Source organism: Helianthus annuus, chromosome 3 (assembly GCF_002127325.2).
Source record: "Helianthus annuus cultivar XRQ/B chromosome 3, HanXRQr2.0-SUNRISE, whole genome shotgun sequence".
NCBI lineage: Eukaryota > Viridiplantae > Streptophyta > Magnoliopsida > Asterales > Asteraceae > Helianthus > Helianthus annuus.
Genome location: NC_035435.2, coordinates 70372518 through 70396346, shown reverse-complemented (window position 1 = coordinate 70396346; position 23829 = coordinate 70372518). Strand labels below are relative to the sequence as shown.

At 40.6% G+C, this 23829-nt stretch overlaps 1 protein-coding gene and 2 long non-coding RNA genes across 3 annotated transcripts; 1 reads left to right on the top strand and 2 right to left on the bottom strand.

The window, feature by feature from the left end:
• Positions 1 to 3050: 3050 nt before the first annotated feature.
• Positions 3051 to 4215, bottom strand: LOC110927835. Its single transcript, XR_002585943.2, has 3 exons — positions 4091 to 4215; positions 3495 to 3548; positions 3051 to 3189 (listed from the first exon to the last, which is right to left on the bottom strand). It is a non-coding gene; the product is annotated as an uncharacterized LOC110927835 (long non-coding RNA).
• Positions 4216 to 9775: 5560 nt separating this feature from the next.
• Positions 9776 to 10930, bottom strand: LOC110927834. Its single transcript, XR_002585942.2, has 3 exons — positions 10793 to 10930; positions 10197 to 10250; positions 9776 to 9891 (listed from the first exon to the last, which is right to left on the bottom strand). It is a non-coding gene; the product is annotated as an uncharacterized LOC110927834 (long non-coding RNA).
• Positions 10931 to 17272: 6342 nt separating this feature from the next.
• On the top strand, positions 17273 to 22342 carry LOC110931775. The gene is made up of 6 exons (XM_022175153.1): positions 17273 to 18675; positions 18773 to 19756; positions 19798 to 20542; positions 20737 to 20871; positions 20925 to 21401; positions 21554 to 22342. The coding sequence occupies exons 1-6, from the start codon at positions 17273 to 17275 to the stop codon at positions 22340 to 22342; spliced, it is 4533 nt and encodes a 1510-aa protein (XP_022030845.1).
• The last annotated feature ends 1487 nt before the right edge of the window (positions 22343 to 23829 follow it).

The window sequence follows — 23829 nt, the reverse complement described above, 5'->3', positions numbered from 1 at the left end:
GCACTAAACCCTTAAGGTACAGCTCGATACGCTTGATAGGAGGATCCACCATAGTGGGACACAAGATAGCTAATTCGTTCGATCTCTTTGTGTATGCCTCGATTTCAGACCCCGTCATCTTCAAATTGAAAAATTCCACCTCTAGCTTGTGGATGTCGTCATGACTATAGTACTCTTCTTTGATCAATTCTTTGAAGTCGTTCCATGGGGTGGCATTAGCAACCGCCAACCCTAGCAGTTGAACCTGTGCTTTCCACCAGGTTAACGCAGCACCTTCGAGTATTCCAGTAGCAAAATTTACCCTACGATCTTTAGGGCATTCACACATCTCAAAAACAGACTCGAGCTTCTCGAACCAGTGAAGAAGGCCTACAGCTCCTTCTGTGTCGCTGAAAGTACTAGGTCGGCAATCCATGAATGTTTTGAACGTGCACACAGGAGGCTGTGCAGGTTGACCTGTCGTGAGAGTAAGGAAGGACAAAGTTTATCACAAGGGTTGATTTATGAGAGTAGGATCTAAACATCCTAGGATAGGTCGAAATAGCAGGTTATACCTCCTGCTGGAGCTGCTGCGAGTGCCTCAACAACTCGTTCATTGATCAAAGCCGTCAACTGGGCTTGAGTTAGGTTGATACCACCACGTCCTCCGCGTCCGCTCATGATCTTCACAACGAAGCAACGTAAGTGAGAAAAGTGTCATGAAAGTGCGTAAGTGTGGAGTGACAGAAGAGAGCAAACACACACAGGGTTTCAATCAATAGTTGTTACGCTAACTAAGCATACCATGATCAAATGCGCTACTAGTAGGTAGGCAATACAAACATAAACCATATTACCTATAGTGTTGAGTCTTACACGTGGAGCGAATGTCGTTGTGGATCGTTGAGCACTGTACAGGTTATAGTCTGGTTTTTATCAAAAAGCTTTTCCCTTTTTAAAACCAAGTTCACTATAACCAATGGCTCTGATACCAATCTGTCACACCCCCAAAATCCACCATGCGGAGTATCACCGCTTGGAGGCGTGACATGACCAGGATCGAGCCACCAAACATATTGAACAACGTAATTAAGTAAATAAAATCCAACCACACAATATAATTGGTGATCAAAAGCTAGTTAACCAACTTCAAATTAAACAGCGGAAGCATAAAACGTGAAACCAAAACATAAGTCTTATAAGTTCATAAAGTTCAAATATTAAGCACGGGACATAACAGTCCATATCCCACAACGGCCTCCTCCTCGTGCAAGCTCCATAAGCATCTAACGACCTATAAGGCATGTAACAACGAGTCAACAACAAAGTTGAGTGAGTTCACGGTTGGTTATTTAGTTTTAAGTTGTTTCCGAAAACATGGTTTGTCTTTTGCTGGCTTACTTGTCGTGGGGGTTACCCCATAGTTGAAAATATGCTTAACCAGTTCCTTCTTTATTACCCAAACCATATCCATGATCAGTGGGGGCTTCCCCATGTGAACCACTAGACCGTTACCATATCGACTACTAACGAATGTAAGTTATGCCCTACGTCAATGTCTATCGTCATTAACAGTTTGCCATAGTCCATTAGTACACGCCCGTCCGACTGGCACGGTGTGAGGTTTGTTAAACCTAATAGCGATATTAACTAATGACCCGCTCACCATTGGCCTCGGCGATTAAGTCAATATAAAATGAGGGACTTCATGATAGAGTTTTATCTAGTAAGTTTTAAGGTTGTTGTCCTACCCAAGGAGAACGAACTTACGTATTCTACCCAAGGAGAATACGCATGATTTATATTGGCATCCTACCCAAGGAGGATATGTAGTTCCGTTTTAATTCTTTAACCCATTCCCAACCACCGGGAATCCCATGCCTTAGAAAGTGTGTGAACTCACCTCGGTTTGCTCGGTTAGATTAATTACTCTAATAATCAGGAAATCAAGCACGTCCTAATAAGGTACAGATAACAATCAGTTTCTCATGCATAACACGTATCCTACGTATGGTTTATCTACTCATTACTTCTATCACGTACCACGCAATTTTAATGTCAAGGTACTTTGTTAAGTTATATTTTTTTTTTGGGTAAAGGGTTACCCCGGTGATTCGATTAAAACAAACCGCAAATAAGTACAAGTAGTAAGGATGAGTTCCTCACTAGTTCATATATAGGACATGCCCCATATATGTAAACCAAAACACAAATGTATCAATGACACCACAAAAACCACCGCCCTTCTTGTGGTTTGTTGGTTTCCATGTTTCTATTGGAATCGGGAGGTCGCAAGTTCGAGGTTGGTACCGAAGAAGAAGATGAAATAAGAATATAATAAGGTATTCTAAAATACCTTTTTTCAAATGACACCACAAAAACCTAGCCTACTTTACATCATGAAAAATAAAGTAGACAAACAATAAACACCAAAATAAAGAACCCTCAACCTCCATCATCAAAAACGAAATAATCACACACCATCCTTCCTTTAACGCGACACGAAAACCGTCTATCCATTGCTGAATTTTGTGGAAGATGTGCTTGCCCCGGCTCTTGAAGATGAAGGACATGTACTCGAAGTCATAAACTCACTAGTTTCATTATAGACTTCAACAACCTCCTCATCCGAATCCTGCTTGCCGTTCGACTGAGTAACCTTTTTCTCCACTTGACCCACAGTGACACCTCCCTGATCTCCATTATCGTCCTTGAGGACATCAAAAGGGTTAGATGTTGAAACCTGGTTCGAACTCCTCAAGGGCTGTTTTGGTTTTGGATTGATAATTGGTCTATAAACAAACTTGGATTTCTGATTTTTCATGTGGAGGCTGTAACGTCCATAATTTTTCCTTTTAACTTATTAAATGACAACATACTTTTCTAACAAAATTTGGGCATGACCCGTTTGTAAACGGGTGGTACCCTGTTTTTCATAACCAAATTTCATTCAAACTGTACGCAAACATTCAAAAGACATGACATACCCAACAAAAGATGACCTATTTTTAGTTTCGAAACCATTAAGTTTATGTACGCACTTACGATAACTTTTCAAAAGACAACCATGACCAAACTAGTTTTAAGTACAAAACATTGACATAAGTAACTAGGTAATTTGACATTGACTTTATACAAAATGCGGAGCGCTTGACGGGCTTGAGATGTGTTCGATCCGGGCAAAGCTTGATAGCTAGACATGAGATTTACCTACATGACCACAACAACATCAAAAATCATTAGAACAAAGTTTCCTTCTAACCCAAGAAATTTAACTTACGAACTTGAAATAAACGTGGCATTCACGACTTGTATTAAACTACATTCTTTCATACCTGTACGGTAGTGAGTTCCAACGGAACTTCATGCCAATCTTTCTAGTCTTACAATTTCATCATTCGACCCATTCAAGTGAAGGGTCCATTCATATAGCTTAACCATGCTTAACTCAAATTAGCACAATTATGGATAAACACATATCTAAAGTAAAACCAAAATTTGTACAAGTAGCGTACCTCGGTCTTGATCCCCTTGTTGCTTCACTTGACTCGAACTTTCTTCCTTAACGCCTACATGTAACCATTCATTCTTTTAATCTATGTTTCATGCTCAATTACATACATCAATTGATAAAAACTATACACAATTTGGCTCATACTTCTTAAACACATTCAATTCACATAAGGTTTATGACATACAAGACTAACATCTTTATTGTGGCATTTTGTCAAACACTTGGTGTGCATAACATGAATAAAGCATAGGGTACAAGTGTTCAATGCATGTTTCTACTAGTTCATTCTTAGATCATTAAAACAATCAAATTTCCCACAATAATCATTCCAAATCAGTTTCTAACTATTACTAATCTATCAATAATAACTCTTATACTTACTATTGCAATAATTAGCATATAATTTCATTCCATGTTCTTCATCATCACCCTAGTTCAAGTGGGTTTTTGCTAAAAATCACCCAACTATCTAGAATCAAACATAATTCTTGTTCTATTGTATTTTCCTAACTCTTAATCACACAAATTTCTGCATGCATTCATGATTGGGTCGAAACCCTCATTCTATAACTCATCAATTTCAGAATTTCGACTTACCTCTTTGTAGGACAAGCTTAGATTACTAGAGAATCGAGTTCATGCAGGTTATTTGGTCTTGATTTCCCTTTCAATCTTGCAGATTTGTAGAACTTAGGGTTTTCCCCTTGGTTCCCTTCTTTGTTCGATCCACAGAACACACCAAGAGGTGTGTTTTGTTTTATTTCATTTAATTGTAAACTTTCTTTACTATATACAAGTTTAGCCCCTCTAATTCTAATGGTTGACAATTAACTCATAAACTTTCATTCTTGTTGAACTATTACCACATTCTTTTAACTTAGTTAATATTACAATATTAGACATTTAAAATAGCATAAATAAATTGCGCATTTTGGGGTGTTACAAGTCTACCCTCCTTAAAAGAGGTTTCGTCCCCGAAACCTGAATACATACCAAATAATGTCGGGTAGAGCTTCCTCATTTCATCCTCTAACTCCCATGTAAGATCTGATCCCTTCCGATGTTGCCATTGCACCAAGACTTGCTTTATAGTTTTGTTCCGAAGGTGCGTTACCTTAGAATCCTTGATAGCTATCAGCTTCTCGATATAATTCAATTTTTCATCCAGCTCAATATCGTCAAGGGGCACATATGCCGTCTCATCCGCTAAACACTTTCTCAATTGTGATACATGGAATGTGTCATGTATTCCATCCAAAGTTGGCGGTAACTCCAACCGATATGCTACCTCCCCAACCCGGGCTAAAATCTTGAAAGGTCCTATGTAGCGGGGACCTAGCTTTCCTCGCTTACGGAAACGGATTATACCTTTCCATGGGGAAACCTTTAATAACACATAATCACCTACTTGAAATTCGATGGGTCGCCTCCTTTGATCTGCATAGGCCTTTTGTTGATCTTGAGCCGCTTTCAAACGGGCTCGCACAAGATCGATCTTCTCGTTAGTTTTAGCCACCACCTCGTTGGGTGCAATTTCTCTCTGTCCCACCTCTCCCCAACAAATTGGAGTTCTACACTTTCTTCCATACAACAATTCATACGGTGCCATTCGAATGCCGTTGTGGTAGCTGTTGTTGTATGAAAATTCCACCAACGGCAAGTGGTCATCCCAGCTTCCCCCGAAGTCTATCACACATGCCCGCAGCATGTCGACAAGTGTTTGTATAGTCCGCTCGGACTGACCATCTGTTTGGGGGTGGTAAGCGGTACTGAAATGTAATTTTGTACTCATACTTTCATGAAAACCTTGCCAATATCGAGATGTGAATCGGGTATCTCGATCCGACACAATAGATACAGGAACTCCGTGTCGTGATATTATCTTGTTAACATAGATCTCCGCCATCTTTTCGGAGGAGAAAGCTTCCCGAATGGGTAAGAAATGCGCACTCTTGGTGAGGCGATCTACGATCACCCATATAGCATCGTGACCTTTCCTTGTCTTAGGAAGCTTGGTCACTAGGTCCATCGTCAATTCTTCCCATTTCCATACCGGAATCTCTAACGGTTGCAACTTCCCATATGGTTTCTGATGTTCTGCCTTTACCTGCAGACATGTCAAACGTTTGGCAACATACTTGACAATATCACGCTTCATGCCGGGCCACCAATAACTTTTCTTCAAGTCCAAATATATTTTTGTAGCTCCAGGATGAACCGAAAATCGGGATTTGTGAGCTTCTTCGAGTAATACACCCTTTGCTTCGCTAAACCGAGGTATCCAAATACGACCATACATGGTTTTAATTCCATCGGATCTTTCTTCGAATTTATCCACAAACCCCTTTGTTCTTTCCTTTTTGGAATCCATTCCGCTTAGTGACTTGATTTGGGCTTCTTTAACCATTTCGAGAAATCGAGGAGTAATTACCATCTTCATGGACTTTACTTGAATTGGAGGCGGGTAATCCTTTCGGCTCAGGGCATCGGCTACTACGTTAGCTTTACCCGGATGATAAAGGATCTCACAATCATAATCTTTAAGAAGTTCTAACCACCTTCGTTGCCTCATATTTAATTCCCTTTGCTCGAAAATGTATTTAAGGCTTTTGTGGTCAGAATAAATAACGCTTTTCGTGCCGTAAAGATAGTGCCTCCATATCTTCAAAGCAAATACTACTGCAGCTAACTCCAAATCATGGGTTGGGTAATTACTTTCGTGTGTCTTCAATTGCCTAGAAGCATAGGCAATGACTCTACCCCTTTGCATCAAAACACATCCCAACCCTTGGTGTGACGCATCCGTAAACACCACCAAGTCTTCCGTTCCATCTGGTAGGGTTAGTACCGGGGAACTCGACAGCTTTTCTTTCAAGGTTTGAAACGCCCTTTCTTGATCTGCACCCCATGAAAACTTCTCATCCTTCTTGGTTAACTTGGTCAACGGCAAGGCCAATTTAGAAAAGTCTTGGATAAACCTCCTATAATAGCCTGCTAAACCCAAAAAGCTTCTTACTTTACTTGGGTTCTTGGGAGGTACCCATTTCATAACGGCTTCCACCTTTGACGGGTCTACTAAGATACCATCCGCATTAATAACATGACCGAGAAATTGTACCTCTCTAAGCCAAAAAGCACACTTGGAAAATTTCGCGTACAATTTCTCCTTGCGAAGCACTTCAAGAACCTCACGTAAATGGCATGCATGATCGGCTTTACTTCGGGAATAAACCAGGATGTCATCGATAAAAACTATAACGAATCTGTCTAACATGGGCCGACAGACTCGATTCATAAGATCCATGAACGCGGCAGGCGCGTTCGTTAATCCAAAGGACATTACTAAGAACTCGTAATGCCCGTATCGCGTTCTAAAAGCCGTTTTCGCCACATCCTCATCTCGTACTCTTAACTGATGGTACCCGGACCGCAAGTCTATTTTTGAAAACCAACTTGCCCCTTGTAACTGATCGAAGAGATCATCGATTCGGGGCAATGGGTATCGGTTTTTCACAGTCAGCTTATTCAACTCGCGGTAATCGATGCACATGCGCATCGAACCATCTTTCTTTTTGACAAAAAGTACAGGCGCTCCCCATGGCGACACACTCGGGCGTATAAATCCCTTGTCGAGCAATTCTTGTATTTGTACCATTAGCTCCCGCATTTCTGTTGGGGCCAGCCTATAAGGGGCCTTGGCTACGGGTTTGGCATCAGGGTACAATTCGATCTTGAAATCCACTTCACGTTCTGGTGGAAGCCCCGGTAAATCTTCCGGAAAAACATCAAGAAACTCATTCACAACTTCAACCTCTTCTATCTTAGGGGTATTCTGCTTAGTATCCACCACGTAAGTTAGAAATGCCTTGCTTCCATTTCGTACGTACTTGTATGCTTGGACTATAGAACAAAGCTTCGAATTGATATTCCTTTCCCCTTGTATGCTTACTCGTTTTCCTTCCGATGTTAACACATGAATTACCTTCTTCTCACATTGAATTTCGACCTGATGTTTAGCTAGCCAATCCATGCCAACTATAACCTTAAATTCCCCCAATATCATGGGAATAAGGTCAATAGCAAACTTCTCGTCTTCAATGATTATTTCACAATCTCTACAAACTTCGTGTAACAAGTAACTCTTACTATCGGCTATTTCTACTTCTAATGGTACACGCAGTCTTTCGATTCTAAAGGAGGGGTGTGACACTAATTCGCTTGATACAAACGATCTACTGGCACCGGTATCAAATAACACATACGTAGGCATCGAGTTCAATGAGAATATACCTGATACAACATTCGGGTGGTCCTTCGCTTCCTCGGTTGTGATCTGAAACATCCTCCCCTTAGCTCTTGGGGCTTCCTCCTTTCTTGCCTCCTCATCAGTTTTCTGTTGAAGCTTGGGACACTCAGCCTTAATATGACCCGGTTGGAAACAGTTGTAACACGTTCTTGAAGGATTAGGACACCTATAGTATGGGTGTCCCTCTTGACCACAATTGTAACAACCCTTCTTCCCTTTCAAACACTCCCCCGTGTGTAACTTTCCGCACGTTTTGCATTTCGGAATACTACCCTTCGCCTTATCCTTCTTGCCTTGATCTTGAAATTTTGGTTTCTTTGAAGGGCTCGAGCTGGAAACATTTTCAGATACTCTCTTTTCGCCTCTTTTTGCCTGTCTTCTCATTTCAATCTCCCTATCTCGGGCCAGTTCAATGAGCTCAATCAAAGTTTCACATTTAGCGGGAATTATGAACTCCCGATACTCAGCCTTCAACATACCGAAATAACGGTTTATCTTCATTCTCTCCGTTCCTGCTATCTCGTTACAGAACTTCAGCTTGTCAAGGAAAACGTTGGTGATTTCATCAATGGTTTCATCTTTCTGACGAAGATGTAAGAAATCTTCTTGGATCTTGTCGATGGCAGATTGTGGACAGTGGTGCTTCAGAAAAGGTTCCTTGAACTCTTGCCATGTCAAGACTTGAACTTTTTCTTCCCCAAGCTCTTTACTATAAACATCCCACCAATCCTTAGCTCGGAGTTGTAGCAAACCGGTGGCGAACATCACTTGATCCTCCTTTTCACAATGACTCCTTACGAACACCGCTTCCGTACTTGCAATCCACCTTTGACATACTATAGGATCAATTTCTCCTTTGAATGGTAACGGGTTGCACGCCATAAATTCTTTGTAAGTGCACTTGCGAGTTCCTTTCCTTTCTTGCATTGCATTAATCATTCCTTTTAACTCGTCTATCTTACTCGCCATCATGGATTCTACCACTTCTAACACATGACTTTCTACTTCTTGGGCTAAATGAGGAATACTTGCTTGCATTGCCCTTCCAATCTCTTCCGAGATCATAGTTTTCAGCTGTTCTTGTCGTGTCGCTTCATCCTCATTCGTATCCGTCATCTACACATAAACATCATTCTTTATTCCAAGCATTCAATCATCCTTTCCGTCAAATAATCATTCTTTTAGTACATAACTTCCTTGAAAGTTAACATTCATGCATACTATTATTCTTTAGAGTCTTATTATAGCGCTTGCAATACTTCACGTATGATAGAAAACATTAAACAGAACATCGCAATTGACAAAGGCTGAAAACAGGCTCCACCGTAAATTACGGTGTCACCGTAAAATATTTCCTTTACGGTGTAAAGCTACTGCCTTACGGCAGAAGAATTTCGTTCCAGTGTCTACCGTAAGTTACGGTGTCACCGTAATTTATGGTGACGCCCAGCATACTTTGATGAATTTCTTATTTAGCAGCCATCTGTTCAACCCGTTTTAACCCGTACCAGTCCGTTTCGTCCCAAACTTTTACACATCATCCCGTGATGATTTTCCTAACATTCCCTAACCAACTCATTCATAATACGAAATCAACTTTAAAGGTACTTACTTGCTTCGCGCCGCGGGTCGAACACACTCTTCACATGAGCTGCCGGTTTGAGTTCAAGCATTTGATGCTTGAATCCCTCAAACCTACACTCTGATACCAACTTGTAACGTCCATAATTTTTCCTTTTAACTTATTAAATGACAACATACTTTTCTAACAAAATTTGGGCATGACCCGTTTGTAAACGGGTGGTACCCTGTTTTTCATAACCAAATTTCATTCAAACTGTACGCAAACATTCAAAAGACATGACATACACAACAAAAGATGACCTATTTTTAGTTTCAAAACCATTAAGTTTATGTACGCACTTACGATAACTTTTCAAAAGACAACCATGACCAAACTAGTTTTAATTACAAAACATTGACATAAGTAACTAGGTAATTTGACATTGACTTTATACAAAATGCGGAGCGCTTGACGGGCTTGAGATGTGTTCGATCCGGGCAAAGCTTGATAGCTAGACATGAGATTTACCTACATGACCACAACAACATCAAAAATCATTAGAACAAAGTTTCCTTCTAACCCAAGAAATTTAACTTACGAACTTGAAATAAACGTGGCATTCACGACTTGTATTAAACTACATTCTTTCATACTTGTACGGTAGTGAGTTCCAACGGAACTTCATGCCAATCTTTCTAGTCTTACAATTTCATCATTCGACCCATTCAAGTGAAGGGTCCATTCATATAGCTTAACCATGCTTAACTCAAATTAGCATAATTATGGATAAACACATATCTAAAGTAAAACCAAAATTTGTACAAGTAGCGTACCTCGGTCTTGATCCCCTTGTTGCTTCACTTGACTCGAACTTTCTTCCTTAACGCCTACATGTAACCATTCATTCTTTTAATCTATGTTTCATGCTCAATTACATACATCAATTGATAAAAACTATACACAATTTGGCTCATACTTCTTAAACACATTCAATTCACATAAGGTTTATGACATACAAGACTAACATCTTTATTGTGGCATTTTGTCAAACACTTGGTGTGCATAACATGAATAAAGCATAGGGTACAAGTGTTCAATGCATGATTCTACTAGTTCATTCTTAGATCATTAAAACAATCAAATTTCCCACAATAATCATTCCAAATCAGTTTCTAACTATTACTAATCTATCAATAATAACTCTTATACTTACTATTGCAATAATTAGCATATAATTTCATTCCATGTTCTTCATCATCACCCTAGTTCAAGTGGGTTTTTGCTAAAAATCACCCAACTATCTAGAATCAAACATAATTCTTGTTCTATTGTATTTTCCTAACTCTTAATCACACAAATTTCTGCATGCATTCATGATTGGGTCGAAACCCTCATTCTATAACTCATCAATTTCAGAATTTCGACTTACCTCTTTGTAGGACAAGCTTAGATTACTAGAGAATCGAGTTCATGCAGGTTATTTGGTCTTGATTTCCCTTTCAATCTTGCAGATTTGTAGAACTTAGGGTTTTCCCCTTGGTTCCCTTCTTTGGTCGATCCACAGAACACACCAGGAGGTGTGTTTTGTTTTATTTCATTTAATTGTAAACTTTCTTTACTATATACAAGTTTAGCCCCTCTAATTCTAATGGTTGACAATTAACTCATAAACTTTCATTCTTGTTGAACTATTACCACATTGTTTTAACTTAGTTAATATTACAATATTAGACATTTAAAATAGCATAAATAAATTGCGCATTTTGGGGTGTTACAGAGGCCTTGGTTGTTAGCTTTCTTCTTTTTGGAATCCACAACCTGAAAATCATCACCCTTCTTACCAGCTTCCCCATTCGAACCAACCTGATGGCTTTTTGGGCACGAGTTATCTTCATGACCAAACACACAACAAGAAGAACACCTTAAAGGTTCCCAATCATATTCAATTTTAACCTCCACCTTTGAGTAACCATTACCATCTAACGAAGGAATTGCAACCGTAACACTCCTTTTTAAATCAGCCCCCGCCTGAACTTCAATTAGAGCCCTAGCATAACTGCTCCTGCCCCAAGACTCAGCACACATCGTGGCAGTATACGAATCCAGCATCTTGGGCACCCCTATCTTAGAGGCAACCAAACTAATACCATCCTCAGTATATGCCGCTAACGGCACATCATGCATCTTTACCCAAACTGGAATAGCTTTAATATCCTCTTTCTCTAGCTTAACTGAGGCCAACCACTCCTTCAAAATTATCGGAACATTTCTTATCATCCATGGCCCGTCCTCTAACATGTTGTCCATCCCTTCCTTTGTTTTAAACTTAAAGAAAAAGAATCCGTTTGCATTCATCATCAACCTCGACAAACCATACTTAACCCAATTGCTTTTAGCAAAAAAAAATCCACCACAGGAAATGCTAGATGCTTGCCCAAGAAATACCCATACAGAGTGTTTGCATACCTGTCCGTGACTTGCTTGACTAAAGACAACGGAATAACAACATCAGCTCCATCTACAGTCTCTGTAGACTCCATCTCCCTAAAATTCACCTTCACCTTCTCCGTAGTATTGTTTACAACTTTAGCAAACGATAACGGTACCTGGGTTCCCGAAGATTTTATGTTCCCTTGACCAGCCAATTCAGCATAATCCAAACCAGAATTAGAATTTGGCGCATATCTCTTGTTTGACTGATCGGTCCCATTCTTATCAGATATCCTAGTAACCGGGCTTAGGTTTTCAGCCATGGTTGGAACCGAAATCTTTCAAAGTTCATCAGTTATGTTAATCTTACAGGGTTCAGTTGTAGGTGTCTGAACTGTGCCCCGTCTAGGAAACCATGTATTGCCTTCGACATCCATGATTCGGCTGGCCAAACCCTCAAAAGAATATGAAGGTCTGCCGCCGTCAACCTTTGTGTTATGCTCTTCCATTCATAATCAAAAACAACTCTCACAACTCTCTTCAATCGATTGCAGAATCAAACTCGAAGCAAACCAATCACCAAACAAATCCAGCAAACCAAACAAACCGAAAAGACAAAACAGAAACCCTAAACTAGCAAGAAACCCTAACCCATGCTTCGAACGATTCAGATATCTTACTTGGAAAGATCAGGCCGAATACCAATGAAAACACCTTCAAAGGATGGATTTAGGCGGCGAATTGAATGAAACCCTAAAGAAATTCGAACAGATCTGCGAAACTAAAATTCGTTTTTGATAATAGAGATCAAAAAACGAATCAGCAACAGAAAAGATCGAATGAAATTAGGGTTACGGCTGAAGGTTCATGATCGCCAATTGCTAGAGTTTTGTTAAGTTATATTATTTTACCCTAAAATAATATATCTATCTCACAAAATAAACAAGTATCCACACAAGTGTTCTATATATTCTAAATATATATTTAACCATTTTACTTGTAAAAATCATGTTACACCCTCAAAAATCCACACGCGGAGTATTACCGCGAGGCGTGTGACGACCAGGATCTTAGCCACTAATTATTTTGAACGGAATAGCTATTGTTATAAACATTAACCTAATTAGTGACCTAATTTAAAATTTTCAAAACATAGTTTAAGTTCACAGCGGAAAGGGGAAGAAAACGCATCATAATTGAAAACCACAAGTTTGTTATCATGTTACTTACGATCCACGCACTCCATCCGATTGCAACGTCCGTCCAGAGCTGTATCGAGCAACCTGCAAAGCATGCAGTAGAGTATCAACAAAAATGTTGGCGAGTTCACGAGTTGTCCAGTTTTTAATTACCTAAAACTTGTTTCACCAGTTAATTTATCCGTTTATACATGCCATGGGGAGCTACCCCATAAGTAAGCGACTAAACTGTTTTTCCAATACCGAATACTAATTAACCCCATGTTTCCGCAGTGCCCCGTTTGTCAATGTTCTATCATTATTGACGCCCGTTCCTAGTAACAAGGGTCGGTGTGAGGCTGGTCAGACCTAAATAGCGCTATCAACTAATAATCCCGTTCGCCTGGCCCCGGCGACTAATCGGTATTAAGTAGTAGGGACTTGAGTGATAGAGTTTCGTTTAGTGTTGCTTGTTGCATTCCGTATAAACAGTAATTAACTAAGGGTCCCGCACAAGGGGAGAAAAGTAGGTTTGTATCTCTCACAGGGGATAGTGTTGTTACCCGTATCCCACACAAGGAGATAGAAATACCGCATCCCGCATAAGGAGATAGTAAGCAATTCCAAACTAGGAAAAGTTGTTTTGTTCCGTTTCCCAACCACCGGGAATGCATTCATTAAGTAAAAAAGTAGTGAACTCACCTTTGCTTTGCTCGGTAGTTAATTTACTTGTGTTACGTTGGTCAACCATACCCTATTATCGTTATTAAGTATTTATTAGGTTCGTATGCAAGTAGTGTCACGAAAAATCTTACACGTATCTAACACATAGCATGCATGTCATACAAGCATACACGGTATTGGGCCTATTCTAGCATGTAAACAGTTAAATAGTAACAGTTAGACATTAATACTAGCACAGTCCAAAACATCAGTTAACACATAGTACATAAGGCATACCAATGTTATTGGGCCTGTCCTAATCCTATAAACAGTCGACCAGTAGCGGTATGTAGTAAAGTTAAACACACAGTCCAAGCACGTCATTACACATTGTGGCCCAGCAAATAAGCAAGGAAGCCCAATCGAAGTCGGGTGGTCTCGACTCGAGACCAAGAGTTCTCAAGTCGCAACCATGAAGTTCCGAGTCGCAACCACACGGTCTCGAGTTGTGCATGACTGAGTCACAACCTTAGAGGTCTCGAGTCAAGTCTCGAGTCGAGATCTGGAGATCTCGAGTCGTAACCAAGCTGGTCTCGACTCCTTGAGCGTGTTATCTGGTTTCGAGTTTTCCATCAATGGTCTCGAGTCGCGACCATAAGGTCTCGAGTCGCAACTTATGCAGATGCTTCTAGAATCCTTATCCAGATCAGTACTATCCAATAAATTTTCATTAACATGTACTGTCCAATCAAATTTCGTTAACATGTTTTCAATACCGTACACTCCTGGAATCAGATCAAAACACATCAATTTTAAACATTCATAGCATCTTCAAATAGTTCATCATGTTCTTCATTTTTATTTATTCACATCGGTCCAGACCAATCTAACCTAAATAATTCTAACATTGATTTATCAACATAATACCCTCATCTATTTCACCTATGAGAACTCCTACGATCATCATCAGCCACAGCATCATGTGCACCATCTAACGGGATTTAATGTTTCGATAACATGTTACAAAGACTTCCTATTTTATATATCTACATCAAATTTCAATATCACCTTTTAGTTACCTTCATCAGATTTCAATGACCCCACAATTCCCTAAACCTCTAACTTATTGTTCTTGTGATCACTAACATAATACCATGAACAGAACAGTCATCATTTAACATTACAAAACATATTAAAGCTTTTTCTATCATCTCAGCAGATCAAGATTTAGGATAGGTTAACCAATCCATGACCTTATCATTATTCAAACACACATCACATAAAGAAAATCCTATTTTACTCATAAAATAGTTACAATCACATTAATTCAATTAGCAAACAGCAAACACGCATATAAATCACGAACCAATAGATTACAAGACAAGCACTGGCCAAAATGTACTGACCGAGAGACCATCGAGACAAAAAGGGGGGGTTTGCTGTCACCGTTAGGGGTCTGGATCGGAGCTCCGGCGGTCCGCCGCGGCTGTCGCCGGTGAGTTCTCCGTTGCCACCATCCAAAGCACCGCTCGATACTCCCGTCGTCATCCATCCATCGGACATCCCCAGTTTCATCATCATCAACATCAATTCAGAAAGAACAATTAAAAGAAGCAGATGAAAGGTCCAAGGTTTACCGGTGAAGCTCGTCGGAATGACCAGAGCCGTCTGCACCTCCACTGCCACTGCTGCGAGCGGCAATGCAGCTCCAGCTCCGACGTGACTGGCCGGTTTTACTCGCCAGTTAAACAGAATCTCTCACTCTCTCTCTCCCTCTCACTCACTTCTGACTCTCTCTCTCTATCGTGAGGGAACAAGATAAGGGGAGTGGAGTTTTTGCGGGAGCTTGTTCGGATAGAAGGAAGGGGATGGGTTTTGGGTGTGTGCTTGTGCTCGCCGGAGGAGGAGGGCACCGGCCGGAATCTACATCTCCGGTCGCCGGTGAGGTGGGGGAGAAAGGCAGGAGATGTGCGGCTGGTCTAGTATTTAGGGTTGTAAGGTTTTTGTATCCAAAGGGGGTGGGGATTTAGGATGTTTATATAGGCTAGGGTTTAGCTTTAGGTTAGTTGGGTTGGGCCTAGCCCAAGTGCATGAACCCGATCGCACGTCTCTTTTAATTATACTGGCCCGGATATTCTAAACTATATCCGCGCGTGCGTCGTTATTTTGTAAATACATGTTAATATTAGTAAGGATGATGATGATGATGATAATAATAATAATAATAATAATAATAATAATAATAATAATAATAATAATAATAATAATAATAATAATAAAATAATAATAATAATAATAATAATAATAATAATAATAATAATAATAATAATATCAGGCTCGTCTCACGACGATCAGGATCAAGGGTTCGAGTTGTCACATTCTCCCCATGTTACAGGAATTTCGTCCTCGAAATTTAAGCTAAGACATACGATTCGCTCTAATTATAGACTGAGGGGGTGTTTTCGTGGGGAGGGGTGTTTTCGGCCAAGGCTCCAACATTTTTCCACAAGTTCTAAAATAAATGATTCATTACTATATTAAATAACACTAACATAAGTCCACATAAACAACTTATGAACTAATCACGATACATAGTTTCAATGCAACGAACCACAAAAGACAGTATGTAACAAGTAATGCATAAAGGAGAAACCTTGGAAACTCGAGTTGTCACATTATCCCCAACTTGAAAGAAATTTTGTCCCGAAATTTAGCACGTGGTTACTAAGGAAGCTAGTTGTGTTGCGTTGTTTCCTGGTTTTCCTGGGGTGTCACATCATCCCACCGTTGGTTTGGAATTTCGTCCCGAAATTCTGTAGTAGCTTCAGCCTCAGTATTGGTTGCACTGTTCTTGAACAACTGGGGATACTTGAGTTTCATTTCGTCTTCTCGTTCCCAGGTGAACTCTGGGCCACGACGGGAGTTCCAACGAACGCGAACAAGAGGTATTCTGGGGCGCTTGAGAACCTTAACGTCTCGGTCTGTGATTTCAACTGGTTCTTCGCAACTGATCGTCGACTGTGAGTTCCTTCAAAGGAACTATGAGGGTCTCATCTGACAGACACTTCTTCAGATTTGACACGTGGAATACGTTGTGAACTCCACTGAGTTCTGCGGGTAGGTTTAGTTTGTAGGCCACTTTTCCTATTGTCTCTATGATTTCGAAAGGTCCAACGTATCGCGGGTTAAGTTTGCCTCGTTTGCCAAAACGAACTACGCATTTCCAAGAAAATAACCCTAATTCTCTCTCAAGCATGGCGATTATTCATCTTTCACGTAACCTTTGATTTTTCTTCATGATCTTTGTATAACAGTCTGATCATTGGAGTATTGATTTATCAATACATACAATTCGAACTTGTTAGCAAAAGGATTGAGTTTAAATTAGGGTTTCTTCTTGTTTTTCTAATCGCCGCCCTAGTTTCTTGTGTTGATCTGGTTGTATAGTGGTGTGAGTTTGTATTCTATTTACTTACTGATTCCTCTATATGATTTCAAAAGGCACATGGGGTAGGGTTTTGCTTGTTTAGGGTTTTTCTGTGTTCTGTGCGGCTGTGGTTTTCTTTCGGGTTTTGTTGTTTTGTTTACGTGCATGGTTAGCTGTGTTTCTTGATCAAAGAGAGTTGTTTTCGTTAAGCATGGATGATCGTTTTAAGTCTGGGAATCTCCAGCTGGACGACCGTCTAAAACAAAGTTTTCCGTACATGAGTAATGTTGAGAGAGTTGGGGATATTGAGGGTAAAACTTATGGTACGAAGGGTTTTTCTGGCAGGAGCATTAACATTGATGGCAATCCTTTAGCTCCGAGACGTGGGGTTATCAGGAACAATGATCAGGAGCCGAGACCGATTAACGTTATTGATGAGCTTGAGAAAATTACTGTTCCAATCCAGCTTCAGAGTAGTATTGATCAGATTCTTGATGATAAGCCGGAGAATAGCACCAAACCAGGGTCGTATGCTGATATGGTTAAGCAAAAGACATCCCCGAAACGGGAAGTTAATTTCAGGAAGCTAGAAGCGTTGGAGAAGGTGCAAGATGCTGATGTAGTTATTCCTCGTGAGGTAATTCGAAAAGTTCAGGAAAAACTTGATAATATTTTGTTTGGTTATTTCTTGGGGGATAGGCTTCCTTTTCCGGTAGTTGATTATTATGCAAAGAATGCCTGGTCAAAGTTCGGGTTTGTTAAAGCGATGATGAATTCTAGTGGCTTCTTTTTCTTTAAATTCGATTCAAAGGAGGGGATGGCTAAGGTTCTTGAAGGGGGGCCATGGCTGATTAGGAAGGTGCCATTGTTTCTAAATGTCTGGTCTCCATCTATAAGCCTTAAAAAAGAGGGTATTAAATCGGTTCCGGTGTGGGTTAAGTTACATAATGTACCGATAGCTGTTTACACGGATGATGGGCTCAGCTTACTAGCGTCCAAGATAGGAGTTCCAAAAAGATTAGATAGTTATACTACGGACATGTGTGCTGAGAACTGGGGGAGGAGCAGTTTTGCCAGGGCTTTAATTAAAATCAATGCGGAGAATGAGATAAAGGATCATATCACTATTGCAATTCCGAAACTTGATGAGGAGGGTTATTTAATGGAGAGAGTGGATGTGGAGTATGAATGGAAACCATTACGGTGCTCTTTGTGTTGTGTGTTCGGACATAATGACCAAAACTGTAGTAAGAATGCTCAGAGCAAGAAGAAACAGGTGGTTGTTGATGATGAGGGTTTTATTTCAGACAAGAGGAAGACGATTAGATTGAAACCAGTGCAGAAAAATCAAAAGCCGAAAATTATCTACAAGCCTAAGATAAATAAAACAGGGCCGAGCACTTCAGGTACAAAAGATGATAAGCTGAATAATGATAAAGCTGGTAACGTTAATATAAAGAATTCTTTTGAGGTGCTTTCAAAGAATGATGGAGATGCAGATGTGTTAGATCCTGATGACGGGTTGGAAACAAGACCGGTAATGAATAATGCAAGCGGGTGCCAAGTGCACATTGATGATGAGGTTGTGGATTCGGTTCCTACTGAAATGTCCAAGTTTATGAGGAATGATAACAGAAAAGATAAATCTGAGGGGGCAAGCACTCCCGGTCCAGATGGTTTGAATGGATAGCATCGCTGTGTGGAACATTAGGGGTTTGAACCAACCCCTGAAACAAAATGAGGTTCGGATTCTTTTGTCTGAAAATAAGTTAGCTGTTTGTGCCATTCTGGAATCTCATGTCGATATCAGGAAGCTTGATAAAGTTTGTAAAGGGGTCTTCAGGAATTGGAGTTGGACGTCCAATGGTAACTTGTGTGATCGTGGTACTAGAATAATTTTGGGATGGAATTCGGATGATGTTGATGTCATGGTTTTGTCTCAAACGGACCAGGTTATTCATGTTCAACTTCACTACAAGGCTTGTATGAAAGTTATTTTTTGTTCGTTTGTGTATGCGAAGAATAATTATCAGGATAGACGAGGGCTTTGGAATAACCTTTGTAAGCATAAGGGCTTATCTCATGATAAACCATGGGTAGTTATGGGAGATTTTAACTCAGCTCTGCATCATGAAGATTCTATATGCGGTTCATCCACTCAAACTATTAGTATGCGAGAATTTTATGATTGTGTTCAGGTAACGGAGCTGATTGATATTATGGGCCATGGGTTGCATTTTACGTGGAACCAGAAGCCTAAGGAGGGAATTAGGTTGATGAAAAAGATTGATCGGGTGATGGGTAATATGAAGTTCTTAGAGACATGTCCGGACGCTTTTGTGCTTTATCATCCTTTCCGTGTTTCGGATCATACTCCGTGTATTTTAAGGATGGGAAATCCGACCAAGGCTAAGCCGAAATCTTTTAAATTTGCAAACTTTATCACTTCTAAACCAGAATTCAGGTCTTCGGTTGAGCAGGAGTGGAGGAAAACGATTAATGGGGTGGCTATGTACTCGGTTACTAAGAAACTTAAGAATTTGAAGCCGTTTTTGCGGAGAATTCTGTTTCGACAAGGTAATCTGCATGATAAAGTATCTGAGTTGAGAAGTAAATTGGATGAATACTTAAAAGAATTCAAGTCAGCGGCGTATGATGAGGAATGTTTTCTAAAGCAAAAGGCTAAAGTGGAATGGTTATGGCGGGGGATTCTAATACTTCTTTCTTCCATAACAGTGTGAAATGTAGAAATGCTAGATCAAAAATACAATCTATTAAGGATGTTGCTGGCAACCGGTTTGAGGGTGAAGATGTGCCGATTGCTCTAGTCAACCATTATGCAAACTTTCTGGGCAAGGAGGACCAAGTTATTCATTTTAATCAGGAGGATCTTTTTGTTAATGTTCTTAGTCCTGCTGTTGCTGATAATATGGTTCGACAGGTTACTCGTGAAGAAATCAAGAAAGCTATGTTTAGTATTGGCGAGAATAAAGCTCCGGGTCCTGATGGTTATACGTCGGCTTTTTTTAAACATACATGGGATATTGTGGGTGATGAAATTACTATGGCCATCTTAGAATTTTTTGATAATGGTAAGATTTTGAAGCAACTTAATCATACTATTCTGGCTCTTATTCCAAAAGTGGAGACTCCGGATTCGGTTCTGGATTATCGTCCTATCTCTTGCTGTAATGTCTTATACAAGTGTATCAGCAAGATAATTACAGATAGATTGAAAGGGAGTCTGGGTGATTTGGTTAGTATCAATCAGTCTGCCTTTGTTCCGGGTAGGAAAATATCTGATAACATCCTGCTTACTCAAGAATTGATACACAATTATCACTTGAATCGGGGTCCGGCTAGATGTGCGTTCAAAATAGATATCCAAAAGGCTTATGATACCGTTAGTTGGGCGTTTCTGGAGGATGTTTTGCATGGCTTTGGGTTTCACCAAAAGATGGTCGCGTGGATTATGGCTTGTGTAACCACGACCACTTATTCTCTCAGTATTAATGGTAATTTGCATGGTTTTTTCGGGGGTAAGAGGGGCTTGAGGCAGGGTGTCCTATGTCGCCATACTTATTCACATTGATTATGGAGGTTCTTTCTTTGCTTCTACAACAAGCGGCCCATCCTAGCACTATGTTTAAATTTCATGCTAACTGTGTTAAGCAGAAGATTATTAACGTTTCCTTCGCTGATGATTTATTCATTTTTGTGCATGGGGATGTTGTTTCGGTGAAAAAGGTTCGAGATGCGATTGAGAAATTTACTAACCTTTCTGGTCAGCAAAAAGCACGGCTTACTTCTGTAATGTGCCACATAATGTTAAACAAGATATATTTCGGATCATGCCTTTCCAGGAAGGGTCGTTGCCGGTCAGGTATCTGGGGGTCCCGTTAATTTCATCCAAGTTAGCCTTTAAAGATTGCAAACCTCTTCTAGATCGGATGGAGAAGAGAATTAATAGCTGGTTGAATAAGTCGCTATCTTTTGCTGGTAGACTACAACTTATTAACTCTGTCTTGTCAGCCATGCATATCTATTGGGCATCCGTTTTTATTATTCCTTCTCGGGTCATCAGTGATCTTGAGAAGCTTATGCGACGGTTTTTATGGAATGGTAACAATCTGGGTAGAGTTAAGGCGAAAGTCTCTTGGGCTGATGTTTGCTTGCCGAAGAGTGAGGGTGGTTTAGGCATAAAGTGTATTTCGGATGTGAATAAGGCCCTTATGACTAATCATATCTGGAGCATTCTGGTTAATAGGAAGTCTCTTTGGGTTCAATGGATACATACACACAAATTGAAGGGTAGGAGTTTTTGGGATATCAACACAAAGGTAGTATGAGCTGGGGATGGAGGAAAATCTTATCTCTTCGTAGTGTTGTTAGGCCTTTTATATGGAAAGTTGTTCGAAGTGGGGCTCAAACGAATGTCTGGTGGGATAATTGGTGTCATCTTAGTCCGCTAAGCTCATTCATTACTCCACAGAGAATAACTAATGCGGGCTTCAACATCTCATCTTCTATTTTGGATCTAATTGATGAAAACGGAAACTGGAGGTGGCCGCAGGCTTGGTATGATTTATACCCGGTTTTGATTGGGTTAAATGTTCCTCAATTGATGCAAAATATGGTGGACCGAACGGTTTGGAAAGATTTGGATGGGAACTCATGCTCGTTTCGTTCATCAGAAGTGTGGCATGCTATTCGGTGTAGGCAGAACCCAGTCTCCTGGGTTGATGGGGTATGGTTCTCTCAATGCATCCCACGACATTCATTTCACTTATGGTTAGTCATAAAGAATAAACTTAAAACCCAAGACCGGCTTGTTGCTTGGGAGGCGGGAAGTGTAACGAATTTAAACCTCATGTGTTGTCCGCTGTGTAGAACCAATCGGGACTCTAGAGATCATTTGTTTTTTCAGTGCTCGTTTGCTTCAAAAGTGTGGAACGAAGTTAAGAATATGGTTCAAATGGGTAATGTTGATAGCACTTGGCAATCGATTATGACATGGATGGAACAAAATGCAAGCTCGAAGAAGACGGGGCATATTATATGCAAGCTGGTTATTGCGTCTTCGACTTACTTCATATGGCAAGAGCGAAATAATTGCCTATTTTCCAATGTTTTTGCTGATCAGAATGTGGTGATTCAGAGGATTAAGGAAGTTGTCCGTTTACGGTTAATGGGGTTCAAGTTTCGAAGACAATCGAGTATTGAGACTCTACTAAGGACATGGAAGATCGGTTCGAATGATGAGGCAAACGATCCAGGCTAGCTGATTTTATTTCGTTTAGTTGTTCTTGTATAGTGCTGGTCATTTTGTTATAGTTTGTTCTTTGATGGTTGTGTTTGTGGGTTGTGCTGTTCTTGTGTCCTAGGCGTTGGTATGTCAAGCCTAGTTGGTGTGTCCGCTTTGGGCATGCCCTTGTTCGTATTTTCATTTATAACATTTACCTGGGGTAATCCCTTTACCCAAAAAAAACTACGCCTTTCCAAGGTGAGACTTTGAGTAGCACTCGATCCCCAACCTCGAATTCGAGTGGTTTCCTACGCTTATCAGCGTAGCTTTTCTGACGGTCACGAGATGCCGCCATTCGTTGTCGTATCTGGGCAATCCTTTCCGTTGTGTCTACTACAAGTTCTGGACCCGTGATTTGGCTGTCAGCCTGTCTCCAACTTCTGCCCAGCAAAGAGGTGATCGGCATTTACGACCGTACAATGCCTCAAACGGAGCGGCTTGGATGCTGGTGTGGTAACTGTTGTTATACGAAAATTCCACTAATGGTAGATGTTTCTCCCAGCCGTTGCCAAAATCAATCACACATGCCCTAAGCATGTCTTCAAGGGTTTGGATGGTGCGCTCAGACTACCCATCCGTCTGTGGATGATAAGCGGTGCTCATGTCTAAACGTGAGCCAAAGGACCTGTGCATTGCCGACCACAGTTCAGAAGTAAAACGCGCATCACGATTGGAAATAATGGAGGTTGGCACCCCGTGCCTCGAAACCACCTCCTTTAAGTAAACGTCTGCTAAGGTAGAAAACTTGTCTGTTTCTTTAATAGCCAAAAAGTGTGCAGACTTAGTTAATCAATCCACTATCACCCAAATAGTGTCCTTTCCACGTTGAGATCTAGGCAGGCCAGTAACGAAATCCATGGAAATTTGCTCCCATTTCCATTGTGGAATCTCTGGTTGTTGGAGTAGGCCCGATGGTTTCTGATATTTGGTCTTGACTCTCGCACAAGTCAAACACTTGCTGACGTAAGTTGCTATGTGGGCTTTCATACTAGGCCACCCAATGTAGTCTTTAAGTCGTGGTACATCTTATCCGAACCAGGATGTACTGAGTAACGAGACTTATGTGCTTCATCCATCACCAGTTCGCGTAAATTTCCATAAAATGGGACCCAGATGCGCCCTGTAATGTAGTAAGCGCCATCTTCCTTTTGTTCTAACCGTTTCCTTGATCCACGTAGGGACTCCGCCCTGACGTTCTCTGCTTTCAATGCTTCAACCTGAGCATCTCGTATCTGAGTAGGAAGACTAGATTGGATGGTAAGTTGTAATGCACGCACGCGTTTAGGTGTAGCATCCTTTCGACTGAGAGCGTCGGCCACAACATTGGCTTTGCCCGGATGGTACTTGATCGCGCATTCGTAGTCATTCAAGAGCTCGACCCATCGACGTTATCGCATGTTTAACTCCTTTTGCTTGAAGATATGCTCGAGACTCCTGTGATCGGTGTAAATGGTGTACTTGGT